The sequence below is a fragment of the Bidens hawaiensis genome, unplaced genomic scaffold, assembly GCF_021521415.1.
Source record: "Bidens hawaiensis isolate Kalapana, Puna unplaced genomic scaffold, B.hawaiensis_p1.1 tig00020924_1, whole genome shotgun sequence".
Taxonomy (NCBI): Eukaryota; Viridiplantae; Streptophyta; class Magnoliopsida; order Asterales; family Asteraceae; genus Bidens; species Bidens hawaiensis.
Window position 1 is genome coordinate 4,788 of NW_027493233.1, and position 24,987 is coordinate 29,774.

Consider the following 24,987-nt stretch of genomic DNA (forward strand, 5'->3'; position numbering starts at 1 on the left):
GTATTGCCGAAAGGGTATGTTCACTGATCAGAAGAAAGAAGAAAAAACTGAGTATGGGTCGAACCACTGAATCGGATCAGAAATTTGATCTTGGTGACCTCCATACAGTATTTTATGACCCTATGAAAGAATAAGAAAAATAATTATGCACTGACGCCACCTCGCGGCCGTTCGAAATTTTGCTTGTATTACCAAAGGGGTATGTTCCCTAATCCGGAGAAAAAATTAAGAAAGGGTCGAACAGCTGAATCGAATCAGAAATAGGTCTTGGTAACCTCCATACAATATTTTTGACCCTACGAAAGAATCAGATCAATATATATGCTCTGACACCATCCCGCGGCCCGTTCGAAATTTTTCCAATATTGCCAAAGGGATATTGTCACTGATTAGAAGAAAAAACTGAGTATGGGTCGAACCACTGAATCGGATCAGAAATTCGATCTTGGAGACCTCCGTACAATATTTTTTGACCCTACGAAAGAATCGGATCAATACATATTCCTTAAATCCACCCCGCGGCCCGTTCGAAATTTTGCCAGTATTTCCTAAGAGGTATGTTCACAGATCAGGAGGAAAAACTGAGTATGGGTCGAACCGCTGAATCGGATAAAAAATTTGGTCTTGGTGACCTCCATACAATATTTATGACCCTATGAAAGAATCGAAAAAATAATTATGCACTGACGCCACCCTGCGGCCCGTTCGAAATTTTGCTAGTATTACCAAAGGGGTATGTTCACTAATCCGGAGAAAAAACTGAGTATGGGTCGAACAGCTGAATCGAATCAGAAATTCGGTCTTGGTAACCTCCATACAATATTTTTTGACCCTACATAAGAATTGGATCAATATTTATGCTCTGACGCCATCCTGCGGCCCGTTCGAAATTTTGCCAATATTGCCAAGGGGGTATGTTCACAGATTAGAAGAAAAATCTGAGTATGGCTCGAACCACTGAATCGGATCAGGAATTTGATCTTCGTGACCTCCATACAATATTTTTTGACCCTACGAAAGAATCGGATCAATACAAATTCTCTGACGCCACCCCCGCGGTCCGTTCGAAATTTTGCCAGTTTTGCCAAAGGGGTACGTTCACTGATCCAGAGAAAAAACTGAGTATGGGTCGAACCACTGAATCGGATCAGAAATTCGATCTTGGTGACCTCCATACAATATTTTTTGACCCTACGAAAGAATCGGATCAATATTTATGCCCTGACACCACCCCGCGGCCCATTCGAAATTTTGCTAGTATTGCCAAAGTGGTATGTTCACTGATCAGGAGAAAAACTGAGTATGGGTCGAACCGCTGAATCGGATCAAAAATTTTGTCTTGGTGACCTCCATACAATATTTTATGACCCTATGAAAGAATCGGAAAAATAATTATGCACTGACGCCACACTGCGGCCAGTTCGAAATTTTGCTAGTATTACCAATGGGGTATGTTCACTAATCCGGAGAAAAACCTGAGTATGGGTCGAACAGCTGAATCGAATCAGAAATTTGGTCTTGGTAACCTCCATACAATATTTTATGACCCTACGAAAGAATCAGATCAATATTTATGCTCTGACGCCACCCCGCGGCCCGTTCAAAATTTTGCCAATATTGCCAAAGGGGTATGTTCACTGTTTAGAAGAAAAAACTGAGTATAGGTCGAACCACTGAATCGGATCAGAAATTCAATCTTGGTGACCTCCATACAATATTTTTTGACCCTACAAAAGAATCGGATCAATACATATTCCCTGACGCCACCCCCGCCGCCCGTTCGAAATTTTGCTAGTATTGCCAAAGAGGTATGTTCACAGATCAGCAGGAAAAACTGAGTATGGGTCGAACCGTTGAATCGGATCAAAAATTTGGTCTGGTGACCTCAATACAATATTTTGCGACCCTATGAAAGAATCGGAAAAATAATTATGCACTAACGCCACCCTACCGCCAGTTCGAAATTTTGCCAGTATTGTCAAAAGGGTATGTTCACTGATCAGAAAAAAAAACTGAATATGGGTCGAACCATTGAATCGGATCAGAAGTTCGATCTTGGTGACCTCCATACATTATTTTTTGACCCTACGTAAGAATCGGATCAATACATATTCTCTGACGCCACCTCGCGGCCCGTTCGAAATTTTGCCCGTATTGCCAAAGGGGTATGTTCACTGTTTCAGAGAAAAAAAACTGAGTATGGGTCGAAACACTGAATCGAATCAGAAATTCGATCTTGGTGACCTCCATACAATATTTTTTGACCTACGAATGAATCGGATCAATATTTATGCTCTGACGCCACCCCGCGGCACGTTCGAAATTTTGGCAGTATTGCCAAAGGGGTACGTTCACTGATCCGGAGAAAAAACTGAGTATTGGTCGAACCACTGAATCAGATCAGAAATTCGATCTTGATGACCTTCGTACAATATATTTTGACCCTACGAAAAAATCAGATCAATAATTATGCCCTAACGTCACCACGCGGCCCTTTCGGAATTTTGCCAATATTGCAAAATGGGTGTGTTCACTGATCCGGAGAAAAAACTTAGTATGGGTCGAAACGCTGAATCGTTTTGGAAATTCGGTTTTGGTGACCTCCATACAATATTTTACGACCCTATGAAAGAATCAGATCAACAATTATGCCCTGAAGCCACCCCGCGGCCCGTTCGAAATTTTGCTAGTGTTGCCATAGGGGTATGTTCACTGATCCGGAGAAAAAACTGAGAATGGGTCGAGCTGCTGAATCGGATCAGAAATTCTCTTTTGGTGACCTCTAAGCAATATTTTATGATCTTACGAAAGAATCGGATCAATAATTAAGCCATATAGCCACCTCGCGGCCCGTTCAACATTTTGCGAGTATTGCCAAAGGGGTATGTTCACTGTTACGGGAAAAAAACTGAGTATGGGTCGAACCACTGAATCGGATCAAAAATTTGGTCTTGGTGACCTCCATACAATATTTTATGACCCTATGAAAGAATCGGTAAAATAATTATGCACTGATGCCAAACCGCGGCCCGTTCGAAATTTTGCTAGTATTACCAAAGGGGTATGTTCACTAATCCGGAGAAAAAACTGAGTATGGGTCGGACAGCTGAATTGAATCAGAAATTCGGTCTTGGTAACCTCCATATAATATTTTTTGACCCTATGAAAGAATCGGATCATATTTATGCCCTGACGCCATCCCGCGGCCCGTTCAAAATTTTGTCAATATTGCCAAAGGGCTATATTCACTAATCCGGAGAAAAACCTGAGTATGGGTCGAACCGCTGAATCGGATCAGAAATTCGGTCTTGTTGACCTCCATACAATATTTTATGACCCTATGAAAGAATCAGATCAATAAATATGCCCTGACGCCGCCATGCGGCCCGTTCGAAATTTTGCTAGTATTACCAAAGTGGTATGTTCACTGATCCGGAAAAAAACCTGAGTATGGGTCGAACCGCTGAATTGGATCAGAAATTCGGTCTTTGTGACATCCATACAATATTTTATGATCCTAAGAAAGAATCGGAACAATAATTATGCCCTATAGCCATCCCGCGGCTCGTTCGAATTTTTGCAAGTATTGCCAAAGGGGTATGTTCACTGATCAGAAGAAAAAACTGAGTATGGGTCGAACCACTAAATCGGATCAGAAATTTGATCTTGGTGACCTCCATACAATATTTTTTGACCCTACGAAAGAATCGGATCAATACATATTTCTCTGACCCCACCCCGCGGCCTGTTCGAAATTTTGCCAGTATTGCCAAATGGGTATGTTCACTGATCCGGAAAAAAAACTGAGTATGGGTCGAAACACTGAATCGAGTCAGAAATTCGATCTTGGTGACCTCCATACAATATTTTTTGACCCTACGAAAGAATCGGATCAATAATTATACTCTGACGCTACCCCGCTGTCCGTTCGAAATTTTGCCAATATTGTCAAAGGGGTATGTTCACTGATTAGAAGAAAAAACTGAGTATGGCTCGAACCACTGAATCGGATCAGAAATTCGATCTTGGTGACCTCCGTACAATATTTTTTGACCCTACGAAAAAATCGGATCAATAATTATACCCTGAAACCACCCCGCGGCCCATTCGAGATTTTGCTAGTATTGCCAAAGAGGTATGTTCACTGATCAGGAGGAAAAACTGAGTGTGAGTCGAACCGCTGAACCTAATCAAAAATTTGGTCTTGGTGACCTCCATACAATATTTTATGACCCTATGAAATAATCGGAAAAATAATTATCCACTGACGCCACACCGCGGCCAGTTCGAAATTTTGCTAGTATTACCAACGGGGTATGTTCACTAATCCGGAGAAAAACCTGAGTATGGGTCGAACAGCTGAATCGAATCAGAAATTCGGTCTTGGTAACCTCCATACAATATTTTATGACCTTACGAATGAATCAGATCAATATTTATGCTCTGACGCCACCCCGCGGCCAGTCCAAAATTTTGTCTATATTGCCAAAGGGGTATGTTCACTGATTAGAAGAAAAAACTGAGTATGGGTCGAACCACTGAATCGGATCAGAAATTCAATCTTAGTGAGCTCCATACAATATTTTTTGACCCTACAAAAGAATCGGATCAATACATATTCCCTGACGCCACCCCGCCGCCCGTTCGAAATTTTCCAGTATTTCCAAAGGGATATGTTCACTGATCCGGAGAAAAAACTGAGTATGGGTCGAACCGCTGAATCGAATCAGAAATTCGTTCTTGTTGACCTCCGTACAATATTTCATGACCCTACGAAAAAATCGGATCAATAATTATGCCCTGACGCCACCCCGTGGCCCGTTCGAAATTTTACCAATTTTTCAAAATGAGTGTGTTCACTGATCCGGAGAAAAACTTAGTATGGGTCGAACCGCTGAATCAGATTATAAATTCGGTCTTGGTGACCTTTATACAATATTTTATGACCATACGAAAAAATCGGATAAATAATTATGCCCTGACGCCACCCCGCGGCCCGTTCAAAATTTTCCAGTATTGCCGAAGGCGTATGTTCACTGATCAGAAGAAAAAACTGAGTATGGGTCGAACCACTGAATCGGATTAGAAATTAGATCTTGGTGACCTCCATACAATATTTTTTGGCCCTACGAAAGAATCGGATCAATACATATTCTCTGACGCCACCCCGCGGCCCGTTCGAAAATTTGCTAGTATTACCAAATGGGTATGTTCACTGATCAGGAGAAAAAACTGAGTATTGGTCGAACCGCTGAATCGGATCAAAAATTTGGTCTTGGTGACCTCCATACAATATTTTATGACCCTATGAAAGAATCGGAAAAATAATTATGCACTGACGCCACCTCGCGGCCCGTTCGAAATTTTGCTAGTATTACCAAAGAGGAATGTTCACTAATCCGGAGAAAAACCTGAGTATGGGTCGAACAGCTGAATCGAATCAGAAATTCGGTCTTGGTAACCTCCATACAATATTTTATGACTCTACGAAAGAATCAGATCAATATTTATGCTCTGACGCCACCCCGCGGCCCGTTCGAAATTTTGCCAATATTGCCAAAGGGATATATTCACTGATTAGAAGAAAAAACTAAGTATGGGTAGAACCACTGAATCAGATCAGAAATTTGATCTTGGTGACCTCCATACAATATTTTTTGACCCTACGAAAGAATCGGATCAATACATATTCTCTGACGCCAACCCGCAGCCCGTTCGAAATTTTGCCAGTATTGCCATATGGGTATGTTCACTGATCCGGAAAAAAAACTGAGTATGGGTCGAAACACTGAATCAGATCAGAAATTCGATTTTGGTGACCTCCATACAATACTTTTTAACCCTACGAAAGAATCGGATCAATACAAATTCTCTGACGCCACCCCGCAGCCCGTTCGAAATTTTGCCTGTATTGCCAAAGGGGTACGTTCACTGATCCGGAGAAAAACCTGAGTATGGGTCGACCCGCTGAATTGGATCAGAAATTCGGTCTTGGTGACCTCCATACAATATTTTATGATCCTATGAAAGAATCGGAACAATAATTATGCCCTATAGCCACCCCGCAGCTCGTTCGAATTTTTGCAAGCATTGCCAAATGAGTATGTTCACTGATCCGGAAAAAAAAACTGAGTATGGGTCGAAACACTGAATCGGATCAATATTTATGCTCTGACGCCACCCCGCGGCCCGTTCGAAATTTTGCCAATATTGCCAAAGGGGTATGTTCACTGATTAGAAGAAAAAACTGAGTATGGGTCGAACCACTGAATCAGATCAGAAATTTGATCTTGGTGACCTCCGTACAATATTTTATGACCCTACGAAAGAATCGGATCAATACTTATTCTCTGACGCCACCCCACGGCCCGTTCAAAATTTTGCCAGTATTGCCAAAGGGGTACGTTCACTGATCCAGAGAAAAAACTGAGTATGGGTCGAACCACTGAATCGGATCAGAAATTCGATGTTGGTGACCTCCGTACAATATTTTTTAACCCTACGAAAAAATCGGATTAATAATTATGTACTAACACTACCCCGCGACACATTCGAGATTTTGCTAGTATTGCCAAAGAGGTATGGTCATAAATTGGACTTTATGACCATACCTATCCTTAGTTTTCATTTTATTTCCCTCCTTTAAAAAAACTCAAGAACAGGGCGTTACTGACCCCACATTAACCAAAACTCCACTGACAACGGTTTACAATGAATTTCCATCAATCAAGCATGCCACTTTTGTGACAGTTTTCTAACACCAATAAACCTCCAACTAAAAGTGTTCAACGAATTGAATTTCAAATATCTAAATTAATTGAATCAAATTATTTGAATTTTAATTTTGAGAACCTGGATTCGAATTCGAATCGAATTCAAATTACATTAGGTTGATTTTATCCAAATGCGAAACTCGAGGCCAATCCGAAATTAAATTGGATTCGAATCAAAATTAGAATTCAAATCGAGTTCTAACTAATTCAATTTGAGCTCGCCAATAATTGGACTTTGGGCTAAGGTTGGATAATGAATTAGTAGCCCATATGTAATTAAAATCATTAGAAGCTTGTTTTCACACTTGCACACACATATAATTCGAATTCAAATTTTGAATCGAATTTAAAATCATAGATTCGTATTAGATCCGAAATTCTATTACTAAATCGAATTCGAATTTTTGAAAACCAATTCAAGACTTTAGATTTTAAATTTCACTTGAATACAATTTTGAGTTTTCCGCGTGCATAATAAACCATTTGATCCTTGCCAAAAATGCAATTGTAACTAGCGAACCTCTACATGAGTGTTCTTCCACTACAATAACAAAGATGGATCTAAATAAGTAATGTCCTATAAACACATAGTACCTAAATCAATCACTAGCAATTTACAACACCTATGCATCTGTGACTCTAAATTCAATCAATCACACAACAACAACCAATTATTAATTAGGCAAATTGAAACTCAATTTCACCTTCGAATCATCCGGTTTCTTCTCCAAAATCTCATTCAACACCTTAAGTCTTAAAACAACAAAATAAGAGCCCTAAATCCTAATGTCCTATAGACACTAAGCAACTAAATCAATCACTATATCAAAGATATAATTAAGTAACCTAACAAATCAATCTCAATTAACTCTACAATATGCATCTGTTCCACCTAAACTCAAAACAATCACTCCACATCCAGTAATCGAACACGCACAGGAGAAATCAATCACAATATCAGAGATATAATTAAGTAACCTAACAAATCAATCTCAATTAACTCTACAATATGCATAGACACTAAGCACCTAAATCAATCTCAATTAACTCTACAATATGCATCTGTTCCACCTAAACTCAAAACAATCACTCCACATCCAGTAATCGAACACGCACACAGGAGAAACTAAACAAGCAAATTCACCTTCGAATTAAAGCTCTATATCATAGATGAATGAGTAACCTAACAAATCAATCTCACTTAACTCTACAATATGCATATGCTCCAATTAAACTCAAATAATCACTCCACAACCAGCAATTATTAATTAAGCACACAATCGAGAAGCTAAACAAGCAAACTCACCTTCGAATTACTCTCACTTAACTCTACAATATGCATCTAAATTAATTAAGCAAATTGAAATTGAAATTGAAATTGAAATTCACCTTCGGATCATCCGGATTCTTATCTCGAATCTGACTCAACACCTTGAGACAGTCAGCATACTTGCCTAACTGAAAACACACATACGCCTCCTTCGCTAACGCTTGCGTAACCGTAATCAACTCGCCGTCACTGTTATTATTCGCATCCATGCCTCCAGTCACCAGATCGAAACAAATCAATAATAATAATAATAAAACCCTAGCTTCCGTAATAATAATAATTATACTTGTTATTATTAATTGCTAATTACTCGACCGTCGGAATGATCACGGACAACATACAATCGATGATTCAAGTGAGAGTGAGTGAGTGAGTGATGTTGAAGAAGCACAGCACAGGTGAAGCTTGTATGTATTGTATTGTATTGTATTGGGTTTGAGTGATTGGGTTTGGGTTTGGGTTTGGGTTTGGGTTTGGGTTGGGTAACGGTGGGTTATGTGACGGACGGTGGATGTGGTGGGAAATGGAACGATCTAACGGTGGATACTCAATTCTTTATTATAATAATAACAAAGAGCCGCAACGACGTGTTCGGCCAGTATCGGTTAGATTTGTTACGTGCCGGGATCTCAGCCAAGAAAGAGGTACCTGTTAACTTTTTGACTGATCCGCGTGAGGGAAGATCTACCCTGCGTCCTGCGAATGTTCTTGTGTTTGGCTGGGCAGGGGGTAAACATGCGTGTGTTGACCTCACAGGGGTGTCCCCGTTGGTGGTGCTGAGAGACAGTGGCTTCGTACCGGGACATGCGGTTTTGAGTGCGGAGTCTAGGAAGGTTGCTAAGCATGAGACATCGTGTTTGGAGAATCAGCACGTGTTTATTCCATTTGCCTTCGACACTTTTGGATCCCTAGCTCCCGAGGCGGTTCGCTTATTGGAGCGGGTGCAGAAGGTGGTCCATAGTGACTCGCAGAGCCCGAGGAACCAAGGATTTATATTTAGTAGAATAGGCTTTGCGATTCAAAAGGGGATAGCGGCGCAGCTTGTTGCTCGCTTACCCATTATCCAGATGTAGTTCGGTTTGTGTTATATATAAAAGGATCAATATTTTCTCTAAAAAAAGTGAACGGTTAGAATGGTATTGACATTCAAACAGACTTGTGATGAAAAACATGTAGTTGATTGGTAAAACGCGCACAGTGTGATGATGTTTAGTTGACGTGAATTCAATCGGTATATGTATAACACTGGAACTTAACAAAAAAAAAATTTGTCTACGCAGATATACAGTAAATAGCATATTAAATAAATCGGTGGGTTACGACAACCATCGCGAATTTGGCCGGTGTCGATGCTACAGGTATTAAATCATAAGTATAACTTAGTAAGTTCGCGTAATTTTTATTATTGTTAATTTTTTAAAATAATAATAAAGATCGACTACAGTAGTGGTGCACAAACTGGGTATTTAGAAACCGGAACCGGGTAGAAATTATATTTTGGTATTGTTAACAAAAGTCAAACCTGAGTCATGTAGAAACCGGATTCGAGTATAATCGGGTATTTGATCGGGTTTTTCAGGTTTTGGGTTACATCAATACAAGTGAACAGTGAAAACTAAGTAAATAATCATGGAGGGGATAGTGGAGTGATCTAACGGTGGATTAAACCGGATAGGATTGGGGCTGTTTATTATTTTTTAAAAATAATAGTTATAATAATACTAAGTTTTTGGAAAAGAAAAAAAAAAGTAGCAAGGATGAGCAAACAAGTACGGGTGTTGAGCTGATAATGATATCTAACCGTCGGTATTAATTCGGTACTGATTTTTTTAATGTTTCGGGACTGGTTTGGTACCGGTATTTCTTGAATTTTTATCTTTGGTATTAGTTGCGTACCGGACCGACACCAAACTAAGATTTTCGGAACCAATATCGATATCAAAATTTTCGATACCGGTTCAATTGAGAAACTCAAGCTCCTAGATAACTGACTTTATATATTCGTGATGTGTGGCTCAATAAGGGTCTGTTTGGTATGAGGTAATGGAATGGACGTGGTATTGGAATGGACAAAAGAATGGAATGAGTTATTACCATTCCAATGAAATGTTTGGTTACCACATGGGAATGAAATGAATCATTACTTTGTATTGTTGGTAGGTAAGAAAAAAATAAAAAATAAAATTAAAATGGTAGTGAGTGGTGGTGGTGGTGGTGGGAGCGGTGGCGGTAACGGTGGAGGTGGTGGTGGCGATAACAGCGGAGGTGGTGGTGGGCGGCGTGTGTGACGGTGGGGTGATGATTGATGGATGCGGCGGGTGGCTGGCACTGATGGCGATGATTTGCGGAGGTGGGTGGTGGTGGCGGAGGACGCCGATTGTGATGATTGGTGGCGGTGGTGGGCGGCGGTGACGGTGGGCGGCATGTGTGATGGTGGGGTGATGGTTGATATATGCGGCGGGCGGCTGGCGGTGCTGAGTGGCCGCCACCGATGGCGATGGTTGGTGGCGGCGATGGACGGCGATGGTGGTGGCTGGTGGCAGTGGCGGTGGTGGGTGTTGATGTTGGGTGGTGGTGTTGTTGGGAGGGTGATGGATGTTATGTAGGGTGAAGGAGGGAATTAAATGAAAAAAAATAATGAAATCCGTCTAAAAGTCAAACTATATATTTGGTTTGTTTATTGCATTTTTTTTCACAAACAATGAAGCAAATACATAACAGAAAAACAATCAATCATTTACATGTTAATCCCTCAAGCTTACATGCCAAACAACGGTAATTAATTACAAACTCACAATTTAAACACTTAAAAGATCATATTGTATTTGCGTATGTAATAACAAATGTCACATCTACCATCACCTGCAATCCCTTGACGAAATGAAAGGGGGTGTGGATGCACTTCAATATTGTTATATGTTCCCCCAAATTTCACGTTTACAAATCTATGAATGGCTGTATCACCAAAGTTGGTGATATGAGCATGTGTTTCATACCGAAGTATTGACGGAGCACAAGCTGGATGCAGAGACTGCATACACTTATCACAATGATAGAATGGATTATTAGGATTAAATTCCTTCTCGCAAATTTCACAAAAGTATTCACTCTTATGATTCTCAGCGGGAAAGTATCTCAACTTCATAGGATGCATGTCACACTTGTGTGTAGTTATCTCGGGTGTTAATAAAGCGCACTTGATGTGTAGATAAAAACCATCACATGCATGGCAACTGAATGCAAAATCATTCTTCAAAAATACATACGCGCACATTTTACAATAAGAAGCATTGTAAAAGCCAAATATGTTTAGAACTCTTGAAAGTTGAACTCTTGAAAGTAGGTGATTTGGATGAGATGCATGAGTGATTTCTTTAGGTAAGAAGGCACAATTAACATCAATACAATACATGCATTCCTCACAATAGTACGCAAATCCGTTGCAAGGTAAGTGACAAATATGGCAATAGAATATTCCGAAAAACATACCCGGGATTTTTGAATGGAAAACTAGGGTATGTTGTGGGTGGCCAGGGTGGTCTTTTAGTTCGGTAGGTAGTCGGGTACACCACTCATGAAGCACAAAGTTACAATGTTCGTCTTCATTGGTACACATGTAAACTGGCCTAGTCGTAATTGGTTTCAAACATCCATCACACAAAAGTTCAATCTTTTTCATAGGGTCATGGTAGGATATTGGTTTTATTCTTGAAGAGGTAGGGCTTGTGATATCAGTGCACCGTGCATCCTTAAGAATTAGTGGATGTTGGTGACTAATATGTGTTTTAGTGACCCCTAACGCACTACATTTATTTTCCTTAAAAAATATGTGTTTTAGTATGTTGTAAGATGGATTAGGAAAGGGGAGATGAAGAAGATCAGGATATTTAGCGTCTTCATAATTTTTAATGGTTTTGCCTGTACCTGATGAAAATAGTATGCATTAATTAATCAATCATAAATGAGAAACCTTTAAACACGTTATATAGATCTAGCTATGTACCTGGAGATGTAAGAATATACATGAATGACTCATTTCTTGATGTCGCGCAATCTAGATGGGTATAGCATCTACACTTTTCGCATTTATAAATCCAAAGATTTTGATTAATAAACGTTTTACTACATACCCTACACCGAGGAAAAAATTTAGATTTGTGATATGCTTTTGGAAAAGAATAAGCAAGGGAGAGTGGATGAATATGGGAGAAAAATTCATTTGTCGTTTGTTGGATATACAATCACTATGTATGAAAGAGTTGGCACATATAGGACAATGATAAAAGATCCCTTTATGTTCCTTTCCACATGCATCACATTCACATAGAATTTGTTTGGTTATGCAAACTAACGGGTGTTTGTGGCTAGGATGACGGATGATATTTGTTCGTAGCCTTTTTGTAGCACAAATTGCATCAACGCGAAAATTGCATTGATAACAAAAATAATGAAATCCGTCCAAAAAATGATAGCTACAAATACCACACTGCCATTCCATAAAACCCCCTTCTGACTTGACGAAAGTGTCATCGAAGGGGCACATGGAATGATCAACGTGACAAATGTCTTCCAATGTTTCTGGAAGCTCCGCACAAAACTTATGGAAGAAACGATTACAATGGCGACATTTATAGTAATACCTGTGAAGCCATTCAATTTTTTTGTCACATAAGTTGCAATGACACTGGAAATTTTGTTGTGTAGTTAAATCCACGTTCTCATCCTCCTCTTCTTTATCTTCACGTTGAAGTTGCTCTGACCACAAGTCTATGAGTTTTAATGAATGTATGTGTGTGACCATTATTAATAAGAAAATAGTATCAAAACTAGAGTGACAAGAAGAGACTAACACAAAAACATATGTTTTTGGAAAATGATATGAGAATTGGAAAGAAAGCACATATAAGATGAAAATGGATGAATTGTGAAAAAATTATTAAAATTATGCTCACATTTGTAAGCACAAGAAACTTGAGGGTGTCATACAGGTATACATTCTTATCTTTATTCTCAAGTTTATATATACCTAGTTTTTTATACCCGCATTACTAGGGGTGTCAAAACGAACCCAAATGAGTTGTTTTTGGTTAATATGGATAATTTTTAAAATTGAAATAAGTTAGACTGGTTCAAAAGAATTTTCCAATGAGGTCAAGATGGGTTGGAAAAATGCTAGTGACTTTTGGTTATGGGTTAGAATGGGTTTGTTCATGGGTTAGAATGGACTAAAACAAGCTCCATTCAATTTTCTTTTAAACAAAACCAAACAGAAACCGAGAAATCGAAACCGAAATCATTGAAACCGAATAGATACCAAAACCGACCGAAAATGAAAAAAAGCAAAACCGAACCAAAAAAACCCGACAAAAATCGAACCTGAACCGATACAAAACTAGTTTTTTTTAATGAACGAGAATGAAGAGAAAAACATTTTAGTTATTTTACATTTTGTGTTTTTGATTTATATTTTGAGTTATTTTTTTACTAACTTTTTTGAATTTTTTTGAAGGGTTTTTGAAACTCTTTGTACTTTAACATACACTTGGGTCAAGATGGGTTAGCTTTACCCATCCTAACCCATACCCATTCTAACCCATCACTCAAACCTAGGGCTGTAAACGAACCGATCGAACACGAACAAGGCCTTGTTCATGTTCGTTCGTTAAGAAAATATTATGTTCACGAACGGTTCACGAACACTTACCGAACGAGATTTTATGTTTGTGTTCGTTCATTAAGAAAATTAATGTGTTCACGAACGGTTCACGAACACAAACGAGCACAAATAAAATCGGTAGAGGCTAGAGAATAAGACCGACGTATTCATCAACGTGATTATTGAAAGCCCGTAAATGAATCGAATGAACACGAACAAGGGCATATTCGTGTTCGTTCATTTAACTTTATAATTAATCGAACAAATATTTATTTTCATGTGCGTTTATTTAAAAATGGACATTTGTGTTCGTTTATGTTCGTTTGTATAAAATCTAAACAAACATAACTAAACAAAGATAAACGAACATCAATAAACATATATGAACCAATGTGAATGAACACAAACAAACTTAAATCTGAAAACACAAAAAGAGACACGAATTAACATATATAAAACGTTTAAGCAAATGACGTATCCAGATAATATTTAATTATTTTCAATTAATGCATAAACGAACATAAACGAACGTTCATGAACATAAATGAACGAACGGAACATTTGTTCATGCTCGTTCATTTAATTAAATGAACACAAATTTTGTGTTCATGTTCGTTCGTTTATTAAATAAACGAACATAAACGAACTTCCCGCCGAACGGTTCATGAACAGTTCACCGAACGTTCGGTTCGTTTACAGGCCTACCCAAACCCAACCCAATTCACTCACATTGCTACCTCTACGCATTACGGTATTCTCAAGTTTATTATACCTAGATTTTTGTACCTGCATTACTGTATTTTTTTTACATTTGTCATTTCTAATATTGTGAACATGTTATCTTTAATTTTATATATACTTCATTATAAGAAAGTTTGTAATATACCTGGACCCATTTATGTTTGGTCATGTCCCTTTATGTTCACTTTTGGATGAAACATTGAATGATCAATCATCTATATAACATTTTACATTCGTTCATTTATGTTCGTTTAAGTTTTTTTTATTATTTATATTCATTTATGTTCCTTTACGTTTGTCGATATATTTTTGTTTATGTTCACGAACTGTTCATTTAAATTTTATATTAACAAATATTTAACCCGAGTTTGTATCACAGAGCATTAAGTTCAAACCAAATCAGGCATGCTTTTATAAATTGAAGATATCATAGTATGTTGGTAATCTACCACCAGTAACAACCTTTCCGGACCTGGAATCAAGGTTGGTGTGGTGATGGTGGTATGAATGATGAAGATGAAAACGGATTGACCTAGATAGGGTTTCATAAATATAAGATGAGGAAAGTTGCGACCAAATCTGAACCGGTGGTCGATTAACCGGTGTTCATTTGGCGATTCAAGAGAAATCCAACGAAGAAAGGGCGGTTGATGTAGGTGACGATGGTGGTTGATGCATGAGAGAGGAGGTTAACGATGGTGGGTGGTAATCAAAAGTTAACCTGTGATTGAAAGGATAGACCGATAACTGAGAATACTTAGGTTTTATGATAAAAAAGTTTCACAAATAAATGAGATATAACCCGTTTAAGCGCTATTCGGGTTTGGTGAGACCCATGACACAAAAATTATTGTTTGATGATGAAAGAATTTCAAATAAATGAGATGTTATAACCAAAGGTCCGACAAACCGAACTGCCCACCTGACACGACCAATTCGGTATGTCGTTTCCCAATATCATAGTTAGCAATTCGGCCCAAAACTTTCGTCAAAAGTGACTAAATCGGACCGCGAACACCCATGCCACCCATTGTCAACTTCATAACTTACTATTAAAAAGATTACATGTTTACAATAACACTTAATTCATAAATGCACAACTTAAAATGTTTTACCACCTTTTTTCAACATATCCAATATAGACTCCACATTTCTCACATCTTGACTCTCTTCTTGTGACTCATCTTGAGTTTCTTGCGAAAAGTCCGCGCTCGTGTATGTCCTCACCCCGGGCCCACGCCCTTCACAATCCTTCAACTTACCTTGTTGGGCCCGTCTAACTTCCTTCTGATGCTCGGTTAACTCCAACCGTTTCCTCTTAGGCCCATTACAACCACCCAACCCGTTCACACGATCATCCATTAACTCTACTCGTTTCACACAACGGTTTAACGCCGTGGTGACGTTGTGTTTGTTTGTAGGACTGACCGTACCCATACCCGTAGCATCTGTTGTCGAGTATCTTTTTTTACATAAATTTATTTTACCGTTTCTTGAAAGTTTGTCCAAAACTGGAAGCAAGTTTTCAGGGTAGTCTAGTTTGACTTGTTGACCGTATGTTGCATTCCAAAACGCGACGGCGGGGTTAGAGATTGACGGGTTTGAGTGATCTAACGTTGCTTCGAGTAGGGTTGCTTGGAGTTTAAGAAACGTTGAGTTGAAGCTTATCGGTGGCCAACTGGTTTGCATACTTTTGAGTGTAGCAGTCCATAAATGATGGAGTTGATAGATTGTGTTCTCGTGTTGTAGTTCAGAATCCGATAGCCATTGAAACAACGGGTTTGATATAATCTGAATAATAAAAAAGAACGAGATATAAAAGAAAAACGCAGGTCAACCATCCATATACACATACGCACATATACAATACATATGCTAGAGATTTTGAAGAAGAAATACAAACCTCAACAAATGGAACGGTATCCTCTTCAAAGTGAAAAGATTCCACAACGCGTGTCAAGGTGGCAAAGATGCTGAAAACATTTTATAGTCGTATAAAAATCACAACTATATGCAGGAGTGTAAACAGATACAAGCTGAGTCCAAGCTTGGCTTGTGTGTAAATTATTGATTTATTTATATGCATCTATAAATAATTTTCTAAATATTTACAACTATAAGTTTTATATATAACAAAGTATATATTATTTAGGTTTTTTTTATCATAATATGAATATATTGTTAGGATTAAACGCACACACGAAACCGAACACGACACGAAAGCAATAAACGAACACGAGGATTTAACGTGGTTCGGTCTAAACTGACCTACGTCCACGGGTGGCAACTAGGTATATCTTTATTGAGTGACAAATATTACAAGTACAAAATGTTGTTTATATAGAGACTGAACTAGGGTTAGTAAATTATTATGCAAGAAATCTAAACCGGGCCGGGCTTGGGCCCGACCGCCCACACCCGTCTCCTCTTTTGACTTCATATAATAAACCGGGCCAACAAGGCCTACGAACCCAACAATCTCCCACTCGGATGCCTTGAGTACTCTCGTCTGCACTCCTGATTGTACTTCTGTAATCTGAACATTAAACTTCTTCTAGTTGCCACCGCCTTCTCATCAATTAACCTGAAGGCCCGTTGAAGCTCCCCGGAGCTCCAACACGTCAGTCACGGCTGAAACTGCCCCTGACCCATTCTCTGTCCCTACCGGCTCCCACTGTAACGAACTACCGGATCCTGAGATAACCTGAGAACAAACACTCTCCATATTCAGCAAGTAATTCATTGGAGAGACTTTTACAGCTGGAATACTGGTTTTCTTAATCCACTGTCGACCTGGAACTGTAACTGAAACACGACCTGTGCTCCCACTGTCACGATGTCCCCCAACTGATTTAACCTTCCTAGCTCGTTCATCCTGAATCTTCACTTTGGCTCTGGGTTTGTTACTTGCAAAACGAACCTTCTTCTGCCCACGAGATTCTGTGAACCGGACTTTGTCTTTCACCAAAACTGGATCCACTCCTTTCGGTGACATATCGACCATATACAACGAACCCATTTTCTTGCCACAAGCAACCACGAGATTCCCTTTGACTACTTTCCACTGCCCATTCCAGAACTTAACATCGTGCCCTTGGTCATCCAACTGCCCAACTGAAATCAAACGTTTCTTCAAACTTGGAATAACCCTCACGTCTTTCAAAGTCCAAGAAGTACCGGCTGAAGTTATCAAATCAACGTCTCCCATACCCGTAACCTCTAAAATATCATCATTCGCTAGTCGAACCTTTCCAAAATCCCCAAATTTAAGATTCTTCATCGTTTCACTACAGTGAATGGCATGAAACGATGCACCAGAATCCATCACCCAAGCATCAACGCTACTCTCAACACTACAAACCAAAGCCTCATCACTACTGACCCCGTCATCTGTGTCGTCTTCTGTAACGTTCACCTCTTTCTTACCATTCGGACACTGATTCCTGAAGTGTCCTTTCTCTTTACAACCCCAACATTCAATATCCTTACGAGTCTTAGACTGACTCCTCTTCCTGCTCCCACTGCCTCGCTGTTTTCCCCTACCTCTACCTTCTGTGACTAGCATATTGCCTGATGATTCACCTGAACTTCTGCGTCTTGAATCTTCTCCCAGAATCAGATCTCGAATCCCATCGAAAGTAATATTTGTAGTCGAACTACAAACTGCAGTCACTGTTTGCGACCAACTGTCGGGCAAAGAGGATAATAACAAGAGGCCTTGAACTTCATCATCAAACTTAATGTCAACTGACACTAAGCGGGACAAGATCGAATTAAGATTATTGATATGAGTTGTAACTGACCCACCCTCTTTCATTCTTGTTGTCACTAGCTCTCGGATAAGATAGACTTTATTCGCTGCCGAAGGCTTCTCATACATGTTGGATAGTGCGTCCATCATACCACGGGCTGTGGTTTCTTTCATGACGTTAAACGCCACATCTTCCGACAACGACAATGTAATACAAGCCCTAGCTTTCTTGTCTAACTTCTTCCAATCTGCTTCTGACAACTTTTCTGGTTTTTCATCCTCAAACACTACATCCAAGTCTTTCTGACAAAGTAGTGCCTCAATCTGCATCTTCCACCAACCGAACTTCTGTCCGTCAAACTTCTGTATCGAAACCTTTCCGTTTTCTGCCATAACAATGACTAAAACGAAAAACTGGATAAAAACAGAGACAGACACAACAATGGCACGAGCCTGAACTTAACAACTGTTCTACTAAACTCTGTTAAAAACTCAACCTATGTAACGTGCAGCGGAATAACGAACTGTAAATCATAAACCGAAACTTTAAACTGAAACGATAAACCTGACAAACGCGGTTGGCACTGGTTCTAAGTTTCTTTAAATTTCTTCTGACTTGAAACTGTTCTTCAACGAAAATAGGATCTTGATTCGCTGTTATTGACTCGTACTTTGCAAAGTAGGATCTCGACTCGCAAAACTTCTTTTCAACCTTCCGGTCGATCGCTGGATACGTCGGCTAGCTGCCAACACCGAAAACCTAGATCGACAACCTGAATCTGACCTGTGGCAACTGGTGGCAGCGAAACCCTAGCAGCAGTTAGCGGTAACGCGGCGGAACCCTAGCCCCGATCACTGGTGCGGCGGCGACACGCGGAACTGGTTCACCGTGTTCTTCGTGTGATCCGAACCTAAGCTCTAGATACCACTTGTTAGGATTAAACGCACACACGAAACCGAACACGACACGAAAGCAATAAATGAACACGAGGATTTAACGTGGTTCGGTCTAAACTGACCTACGTCCACGGGTGGCAACTAGGTATATCTTTATTGAGTGACAAATATTACAAGTACATAATGTTGTTTATATAGAGACTGAACTAGGGTTAGTAAATTATTATGCAAGAAATCTAAACCGGGCCGGGCTTGGGCCCGACCGCCCACACCCGTCTCCTCTTTTGACTTCATATAATAAACCGGGCCAACAAGGCCTACGAACCCAACATATATAATATACTAAATAAAAATTATATAAATACAAGACTCGTTTAGACTCGGCGACTTGAAAGCCTACTCGAGCTCAATAAATGAAGTCCTGGCTAGGGCTTGTTTATTAAACGAGCTTATTTTTAGGCTCAGGCTCGTGTAAGCTCGGCTCGATTCGAGCTTTTAATGAGCCAGTCTTGAGTAGCTCACTAGCAGCTTGGCTCGTTTACACCATTAGCTACATGTTCCGTTATATTCTTTAAAACCAACCTGGAGGTTGCATCAAGAATCTGCGGATTTGATTTCGCTTCTGCGTATGATACACTTAAATACCTGCAAATTTTCACCAGAAGAAAAAAAAACAAAAGCATAAAATTATTTGTAACATATAAGATAAATTGTTATATAAAGATTTTCCAAAATAATGTATCTGCTAACCTGGCAGCACACTGCAGACTGTTTTTGGTGCAATGGAGTCTTTTATGACCACCGACATCATCTGATGATTTAAGAATATGTTCAAGAACACATGTTATGGCATCTCCACAAAAGGTTAGAAGTTCGTATCCCTTATTGTTTTCTGTAGGGTCAATCTTGGAATAATTTTCAAGAAACCGATCAAAAACTGGAAATAAACTTTCACAGCATTTAGTAAACGTGTAAACCGACTTCCACGGCTGAACAATTTGCACAAAATCAAGAGTCTTTTGTGATCCCGGTGAGAAAAAGACAAAAGGGTAAGCCAAGAAACGAGACATCACAAGATCCCAATTGTCATCAACCTCTGATTTACCGTCTATGTAGTCTTTCAAGCAGTTTGCTATAACAATCCAGTAATTTAAGCAGTTGGGTATCAAGAATTTATGCAATAAACACGTAAACGTGTGAAGTATATCATAGATATCATAAGATTGCAGCAAGAAAGTCACAAACTTTGTCAATTTTGACTCATCAGGAGTTGAATTTATTATGTCATGGAAATAGAGTATTATAAAATACACCACTGGTGAAACCATATCATCGTCGTCATCATTCATTTCATTCATGTTTTCAGAATATTTAATGTCAAGTTTCATCTTGTATAAAGGAGATCCCAAAATCGACGGTTGTAATTCCTCGGTAGCAATCTCTATAAAGTCAACAGTTTGACCAACGCCACTTCCTGATATCTTCTTTAGACAGTTAATGATGGCGTTGATACATAGCATAACCTCACTATAAGGAACACTTGATCTTGATAAAATAATTTGAATACTTTTTAGTGAAGAACGGAATATTCTTAAAGCAGCGTCACGTGCTACCTCACCGTGACTGATGAAAAGGTCAACCATTTTGACAAAAAAGTCAAACTGGTCTAAACTCCAAGGCATCCATTTGATAGAATAATGCTTTGAATCGTCTACGTTTTTGGCTAACGTGTATCCATCAATAATATCCAAGCAGAAATTCCATGACCAGATGTGTTTACCATCGGGTCCCGCTCGAAAGACCACTTCGAGCATCGGTTCAAGAACAGTTTTGTTGACAAAAGGGTGGTTAGCGTATGTGTCGAGTTTGTGTAGCAAATAATTCCAAGTGTTTAAGCAGGATAAGTGGACCGATGAGTCACATTTGCTTGACATGATTCCAATTAGTGGTGTCATTATGAGTTTAATGCTCTTGCTTAATCTGTTAGTTTCAAAGATATTATTGTCGTTATCTTCAGATGTTTGATGTGTTGTGGATTCTTGTGTTGGTAGAATAATCAGAGCATCGATTAAAGCTTCCCACGCAGTCTGCAAGAAAATTGTCACAATTAATTGCCATATTTTGACTCCCGTTCACCATGAACAAAAGTTTTTGTTCATTTAGTTAAATGAACAAACATGAACACATGTCTTGTTCTCTCATGTGAACTTGTTTATGTTCGTTCGCATGTGTTCATTTACGTTCATTATGTTACGTTTAATTAAATTCGTTCGTTTACATTCGTTAATATATTCTTTTAAAAATTTTTGGCTCATTAGTTTTAATAGATTTTTAGGCCCAACACATTGATGTTCACACTTACTTTTATTTGAGTTTAACTCAATTATGATCGTTCGTTTATGTTGGTGAACCATTGGTTTATACTGCATAAGCGAACACGAATAGATTCATTTTCTTAACGAACAGACACAAACAAGAAAACCCTGTTCGTTTAATGCGCGTATTCGATCATTTTTTAAGGTTAAACAAGTGAACATGAACATGCTCTATTCGTGTTCGCTCGGATCTTTTACAAGCCTACCTGCGAAGCAATTTTGACTTGTGGGTCACTGTCAGGAAACGTCTGCTCCGGAATTTTTAACAGCTGATTAATTAACTGCCTATTTTTATTGGCATAAGATCCTATTAAACGAGTATACCATCCCCACGCTTGCATCGCTTGAATCTTCATACCTTGTTTCAACAGTTCTTCCATTGCAGGCAGCAGTTTTCTCTTAACATCCACAATAACTACCTGTTTAAACAACATAATCGAAGTAATTACGTGACATGTCATAATCAAAATGACAAAATCCATAAATTTGTAATCTTTATATACTTTTGAGAGAGCATCTGGAGGGGGGCATAATAAAGATTTAATTTTTTGTAAACATCTTTCCGACATATCTCTCTCGCGTTTATCTGCACTAACGAGTCTTCTGTATATCGGTGGGGCCCATAAACTTGACGTCTCTCTCATCTTTTCATTCACTTGAGTTTCCAACTTCATCACAGCCTGCACCAATAACCATAATAATATCAAAAAGTCACAAAAGCTGACCACGTTTGACTACAGTGTCGTCATAATACCTGCATCGCCTCGAAAGTTGTTGATAGAGATCCAGTAGGATTATCAAGAGCATGAACTATTGCGCGCACTAAGGATTCGATATGTGTGTTTAAGTACAATGGATTTAATTGTTGGACTGATATGCACCATACGCCTAAATTACATACAGACTGCAATTAAGGTATAAAAAGTCAGTACAAATGGACATATGTTGGTTAGTAAGTGTATGTGATTTCAAGCTAAATGCAGATTTTAACCTTAATTCGAGTTGACAAAATGACTTTATGCAAAGAGCTTAGGACCATATCAGCATCATCCTCTGAAAGTTAATAATAAAATTAAATATATTATAATAAACTATTATAAGATGTGAAATTTTGCTAATATGCAATCAACTACTTAATGAGGCTAATTTACTAATAAATAGTGTACCTGAGATACCAGTAACAATGGATGGATGGTAAATCATGAACCCCATACACTTCAAAGCCTGTGAAGCTCTGCAACAAGACAGATTACAACACACAATTAGCAAGTACTAGAGGTGCAAACGAGCCGAGCCACTTGCAAGTTACTTGAGCTCCTACGAAAAGAGAGCTCAAAACGAGCCAAATTTTTTCGAGCCCAAGCCTCACATAAAGCCAGTTTGGTTATCTAGTCTACATCTCATATAAAGCCCGTTTAGTTATCGAGCCCGAGTTCAAGACCTGTATGTGAAGATCATTAGGGGGTGTAAACAAACCGAGCCGAGGCCGAGCTCGGCTCGGTTTAACATACAAAGACTCGTGCTTGAGTTCGGCTCGTTTGGAACTCTTTTTCTAAAGCTCGAGCTCAGTTCATGAATTGTTTTTTCAGGCTTGGGCTTGGCTCGGCTTGTTTATTATTTATTAATTAATTGGTATATATATTTTTTGTTGCTTTTATATATTTTGAGAAAAACCTTAAACAAGCCAAAGCTCAACTCGAGCTCGTTTAGAACCTTAAACGAGCCAAAGCTCAGTTCGAGCTCCCCTGTGAAGTGTTAACTTAATACATAGAAGTCCAAAAGAGGTGAAACTTAAAAATACTCAAGGCTCGTTAAGGCTCGACAAGCTTAAACGAGCTTCCCACACAAGACTTAATCTCCTGCTTGATTACTAAACGAGCTTTATTTGAGGCTCGAGCTCGAAAAACCTCGACTTGTTTCAAGATTTTTATCGATCCGATCCCGAGTAACTCGCAAACAGCTCGACTCATTTGCACCCCTTATATCATTTAGGCTCTTCGAACAATAACGAGCTTAGTGCAACTTTAAGTTCTTCTCATTTCCCATAACATAATAAAAATAATTAAAAACATATACAAATTTATTCAAAACATAATAAACAAGCCGAACCGAGCTTGAAAAACAACTCACTACCCGAATCAATTAAGAACAAGATAATAATAATAATAATAATAATAATAATAATAATAATTTTATTAAAAAAAATGATGAACAAAATAACTTACATCTCCTCATCATCATGTAAAACATCACTCGCCATCACTGGAAAAACAATACCAACCAAATCAGCAAGAGATTGAAGAAGCAAATCATCAGTAATTGAGTGTTCTTGAAGTTGCAATAACGTGGCATAAAGATCCGATTTTTTTGATTTTGAGTTGATAATTGAACAAGATAATAACTGGGTTTTGATTTCATTGAGTTGGGTAGTGAAACCCTCCATTAATTCGTTTCAATTTGGAGTTAATTAAGTGATTGAGTGTTTGTAGATGTGAATATGAACCCTAGGTTTGCTTCAATTTTCGCGCCATTTGTAAGTTTATATGTTTTTATTGAAGAAAGTGGAATTTACAACCTTGACCCTCAATCTTTTGGTAAGTTGTAGTTTCAAACTCAAGCGTTGATAGCCGAAAAGCAATGGTATATGCACCATCGGCCTAGGTCTCGATAGTTGAGTGTTATGTGTATTATGTCAAAGGCTTGATGCAAAATCACTATCGAGTTTGGGGTCTCATTGTAAGCAGTCTCTCTATTCCTACAAGGTAGAGGTAAGGTTGTCTACATCTTACACTTCTCAAACTCTACAAATAGTTTTTGCTATTGGTGGGATTAGAGGTGCACAAATCGGGTTTTTCTAATACCCGGGTTTGGGTATGGAACCGGTTTCGGGTATGATCGGGTATTGGAAAATCGGGTATTGAGAGAAATCGGGTAGGGTTCGGGTAGGGTATTGAGGAGAAAACTCAACCCTATATACCCGGGTAGGGTATGATCGGGTTCGGGTATTGGAACCGGGTACGGCCGGGTATTAATACCCGGTTTTGAATTTGTAGTTTTTTTATACATTTTTTAATTTGTTTAAAATTTAAATTTGCTTTGTAATTTATAAAAATAATTAAACTATATTACAAAAACCATAAATCCACTTAATTATAAATTATTTACTTAGTAATATGCATTTTACAAAAACTTAAACATAAAAGTTGTGAAGTAAACATAAAAATATACTATAAAAACTCATGTATTATTTCGGGTATTAGAAAATTGGTATCGGGTATCGGGTATAACCGGGTATCGGGTATAGGGTATGACTGGGTCCGGGTATTTACGGGTATAAATCGGGTACGGTTCAGGGTACGGGTATAGACCTCAAAATGCATACCCTATACATACCCTACGGGTAGGGTCGGTTCCGGTTTCGGGTATAAAAAAACCGGTTCCGGGTATTTTTTCGGGTCCGGTTC

The 24,987-nt window shown here is 38.8% G+C and overlaps 1 protein-coding gene across 1 annotated transcript; it reads right to left on the reverse strand.

Moving 5' to 3' along the window:
* Positions 1-15,540: 15,540 nt before the first annotated feature.
* On the reverse strand, positions 15,541-24,134 carry LOC143562310 (uncharacterized). The gene is made up of 10 exons (XM_077050143.1): positions 23,749-24,134; positions 22,690-22,757; positions 22,515-22,576; positions 22,278-22,427; positions 22,027-22,203; positions 21,730-21,942; positions 19,899-21,235; positions 19,731-19,793; positions 16,404-16,473; positions 15,541-16,291 (listed from the first exon to the last, which is right to left on the reverse strand). The coding sequence occupies exons 1-10, from the start codon at positions 23,964-23,966 to the stop codon at positions 15,602-15,604; spliced, it is 3,048 nt and encodes a 1,015-aa protein (XP_076906258.1). The 5' UTR covers positions 23,967-24,134; the 3' UTR covers positions 15,541-15,601.
* Positions 24,135-24,987: the final 853 nt, after the last annotated feature.

Bases quoted from the DNA above. Each gene is read 5' to 3' on its own strand.
- LOC143562310 (XM_077050143.1), bottom strand. From the start codon at position 23,966: ATGGAGGGTTTCACTACCCAACTCAATGAAATCAAAACCCAGTTATTA. The intron at 22,204-22,277 runs GTATTATGACGA...TTATTGGTGCAG, and splicing joins CAACTTTCGAGGCGATGCAG to GCTGTGATGAAGTTGGAAAC. The intron at 16,292-16,403 runs GTTTGTATTTCT...TTTATTATTCAG, and splicing joins ATACCGTTCCATTTGTTGAG to ATTATATCAAACCCGTTGTT.